The 4,076-nt window shown below is 46.2% G+C and overlaps 1 protein-coding gene across 1 annotated transcript in view; it reads left to right on the plus strand.

Moving 5' to 3' along the window:
• Nucleotides 1–2,851: 2,851 nt before the first annotated feature.
• The window catches only part of LOC125187550, a 1,635-nt gene continuing 410 nt past the window's right edge, over nucleotides 2,852–4,076 (plus strand). The window contains exons 1-2 of the mRNA XM_048084166.1: nucleotides 2,852–3,594; nucleotides 3,710–4,070. Coding sequence (XP_047940123.1) covers nucleotides 3,043–3,594; nucleotides 3,710–4,070 — 913 coding nt within the window. The 5' untranslated portion in view covers nucleotides 2,852–3,042. The remainder of the gene's footprint in view (nucleotides 3,595–3,709; nucleotides 4,071–4,076) is intronic.

Below are 4,076 nucleotides of genomic sequence, written 5' to 3' on the forward strand. Positions count from 1 at the left end.
GCATCCCGGGATGCGGGGGTCACGCCTGGGGAGCACGGTCTATCGTCCCTCTTTGGATTTTTTGACGGCTTCGTCTCACACGCCGACCCCAGGTGGAGACGCAGTTACACTCAGCGATGACCTTTTGTCATTGCATGACATGGGGATCGATCTCGGCGATCCGGACACTCCCGTTCCAGCTGGGCGGGCCGCGGCGAAGAAGAAAGAAGACGCAGGGGGAAGGCCAAGGCGGTCGGCGAGTCGTCGCAGCCCGTTGTTGACGACACTCCCCGGCCGGAGGAAGTGGACGGAGGATGAGTACGCCGGGGGTGGCCAGGGGGTGGTGGGAGGTGTGCACGATCCGCTCGGTTGTTCGCAACCGGCGGGTCGTCAACATGTGGGCGAAGATTAGAGCGCCTCGGGAGGCACCGCCCGCACGGGAAGGACTTCAAATGCCGGGGAGGAGGTCCGGGAAGGGGTGGGAGCGCATCGTGGCCGCGGTCGACCATTTTTCGCGTTGTACGCCAACGCCCTCCGTCGCCTCACTAGTGGGGCGTAATGAGGACGCCCGGAGGATAGCCGAGAGTCAGTTCCCCTTGGCGGGGAAGTACAAGGAGTTCCACTTCTGGGAGTGCTATGTGTTGTTGAAGGACTTCGAGAAGTTCCGTGCGGGGTGCGACACCGGGTGGCCGAAGAAGCAGAGGTCCGAACTATACCGGCGACTACAACGGCAGCAGCGGCGGATCCCACGACCTCCCCCCGGATGCTAAGGAGTTTCCATCCCCTCCTTCATTTGCTGGTCGCCCCCGCCCGGTTGGACAGAAGCGGGCATTAACGGGCTGCGAGGGGAGGATCCCCCCTATCGCCCATGAGGTCCATTTCGCCGCCCTCCCACCCGCCCCACTCAAGTACACTCTCTATTCGCGTAACAAAACGCGGGAGCAGATTTACAAGGTCTTCCAAGAGTGGAAGAACGCCACTGACCCCACGGAGAAGATGTTTCTTCACTCGATGCTCGAGAGCCGGTGACGAGGAGTAGAGAGTGGCGGGGCTCGTGTGTGGAAGCCCTTTTTTTTAAAAAAAAAAATCATGTATTTTTTTTTTAAATCTTTGTACTTTTTTTGAATGAAATGAATTAATTTTCCCGTATACTGTGTCGTAAATTTAATCCGTAATTTAATCGTTATTTTAATTCCGTAAATATAGTATTTTTTGAATTATTTTTATTGCGGCTGGCCTATGGCTGACCTAAATCTGATGTGCTTAGGTGGATTTTTAGTGCTGCTGACGTGGCAGGGAGAGAGAGTGGCTGGCCTATAGCTGGCCTATTTGCATTGGAGATGCACTAAGATAAAGCGAGCACGTAAATCAAAGTAGCATGCAATACCTACCATAGAGTTGTTCGGAATCTAAGATCTCATCTACTCAAGCAATATAATCCTATGATCAGAAATGTCTTTTAACTCAATTTATTATGTAGACGGTAGGTTCTTTATAAGGTTGGAAAATATAACAAAAATATCACATATAACATTAGTGCTCAAGCTTATTTCCAAATGTGCGGAAAAGCATGGATAGAGACATAGAGTACTAATCACCCAAATCGGACCCATGACATGAAAAGTCAATAATTTATTCTAGCCTCATTTTTTAATTGATATCTTTGATAGATTTCCATTCAAACAATTTGAATTATCAACCCGATCTTATCACATATATAGGTTCGGCACGCTACTTGGTATTACTATTAACCAATGAAATAATTCGATAACAATATGTTATTGAGAGATTGTACCAGAGTTAGAATAAATATATTACTAATAAATAATTAAGAATATAAGAAAATTAGTGGTGTTGTAACATGTAGTAGTATTAATGTAAACATAAATTCCATTAAAAAGAGTGGGGGCGGTGCTATAAACTCCAGTAATGGAGGCCGGCGTGCCAAACAACAAATACTTGATAAATTTTGGCCAATTATTATAACCATGGCGGCAACAACCGTTCCTACAACTTCCATTCAAATATCAAATAATTTACATAAACATTGAATGGAACCTGAAATCCTTTTCATGGGACCAACCATTTATTCCACCATTTATAAAGCATATTTGTCACTTGTTAAAAAGGACATCACACGAGTTAGTAGTAGTATTAGGTTTTTGAATTGGGATTAAAATAATTCTTAAGCATATTTTAATGATCATTGTCGAGGACGTTAATCACAATGCAATTGGTGGAAATATAATACACTAGATTACATAATTCACCTTTTTTTAGGAAAGAAGTAATAGAAATTTAATATTTACGTGCAAATATTATTTTGCGAGTTTGACATTTTCAAATGTAATGCACCTAACTGGCTGGACGTAGAATACTCCATACTCTTACTACTACTCCTATAATATAGGTAGAACGATGGGTTTGATTAAATTTCACATTTAGTTCAATGTAGTAGTAATACTAATTGAACTCTCTGGTATAAGTGTAGGATAAACCTATGCTGGCGTCTAGCCTTCAAAAATTAATGAGATTATTACTGCTTTTTATAAGTGGTCGAAACCTTCCTTTAATGATATTAATAACTACATACCGCGAAATTTGAGGTTCCGAATTTTAAATTCCACATAAAATGTGTGGGATTCATTAATGTTACTCCATTTATTCAATGTGCTACGTGTTTGTGGGTCTTTCGGTATCTCAAAAAATTTAACTCAATTTCCTTGACAAGAGCTGGTTACTTCATATAAATTGAATTATTGGAGTAGTATTATTTCAACTATTTTAATGCTGAAAAACAATAAAATGATGAGATTATATTAATGAAAGGAAAAAACAAATCCAACGGCCAGGAGAGGAGACCGAGTCAAAAATCCGTTTCCAATCTTGAAAATCTAAAGAGAAGTGAAAATCGGAAAGGAATACTTGGTTTGAGTTCAGAATCCGAATTCTGAGCTCTCCGCCAAACACGCCACAAAATAAAAACCATATCTATATATATATATCGAGGCGAAACAAAATCGAATTCTGTCTCTCCACCACAACACCTCCATCAAAATTCCAATGGCGGTAGCGGTGGAAGCAAATCCCACGCCAAAGCCAAAACCAAAACCAAAACCCTCCCTCCGCGTCTGCTTCTCCTACGCCGCCTACGCCAAAAACGTCGTCCACTACCTCCACTCCTCCAACATCCCCGTCGCCGCGGCCCTCTCCGACGCCGAATTCGCGGCCGTCGAATCCGCCTTCCGCTTCTCCTTCCCGCCCGACCTGCGCTCCATCCTGCAGGAGGGCCTCCCCGTGGGCCCCGGCTTCCCCAACTGGCGCTCCTCCTCCCGTCAGCAGCTCGAAATCCTCACCACCCTCCCCGTCCTCGGCATCTGCAAGGAAGTTTCTCGAAACAACTTCTGGCTCGACTCCTGGGGCCTCAAACCCCCTGACCCCGATCGCGCCGCTTCATTAGCCAAAGCCTTTCTGAAAAAAGCCCCCCTCCTCGTCCCCATTTACCGCAACTTCTACATTCCCTCCGCTCCCTGCGCCGCCGGAAATCCCGTTTTTTACGTGCATGGCACCGACGTCAGGGTCTGGAGCTTCGACATCGCCGGATTCTTCCAGAAGGTACTACACTATAATTTTTTATATATAAAGAAATTAATTTGTTAATATTAATTTTTCAAACATTACATCGATGGGGGATAGTTATATTAATAATTTTAGTTTTGATTGGAAACAGGTGGAGTTTGGGATGTGCGGGGAGGCGATAGCAAGGAGGAGGAGGGTGGGGGCGGCGGCGCCAGCATGGGCGGCGAGGGAGGGGAGGAGGGTAGAGTTTTGGACGGAGATGGCGGAGAGGAGGGGAGGGTGGTGGAGCGGGGAGTTAGGGGGGTGTTTGGAGGAGGTGTGTTGGAGGCTGAGGGATGGGGGGTGGAAGGAGGAGGATGTGAGGGAGATGATGATGATCGACGGCTGTGATGGGTCTGTTGACGGATCTATGTCGATGTCGGAGAGAATGCTGCGTGCGGGGTGGAGCACGGAGGATGTGGTGGACCTGCTCGGATTCCCAAATCGGAACGGTGTGGATGATGGAGACTATTGCTTTG

The sequence above is a fragment of the Salvia hispanica genome, chromosome 1, assembly GCF_023119035.1.
Source record: "Salvia hispanica cultivar TCC Black 2014 chromosome 1, UniMelb_Shisp_WGS_1.0, whole genome shotgun sequence".
Taxonomy (NCBI): Eukaryota; Viridiplantae; Streptophyta; class Magnoliopsida; order Lamiales; family Lamiaceae; genus Salvia; species Salvia hispanica.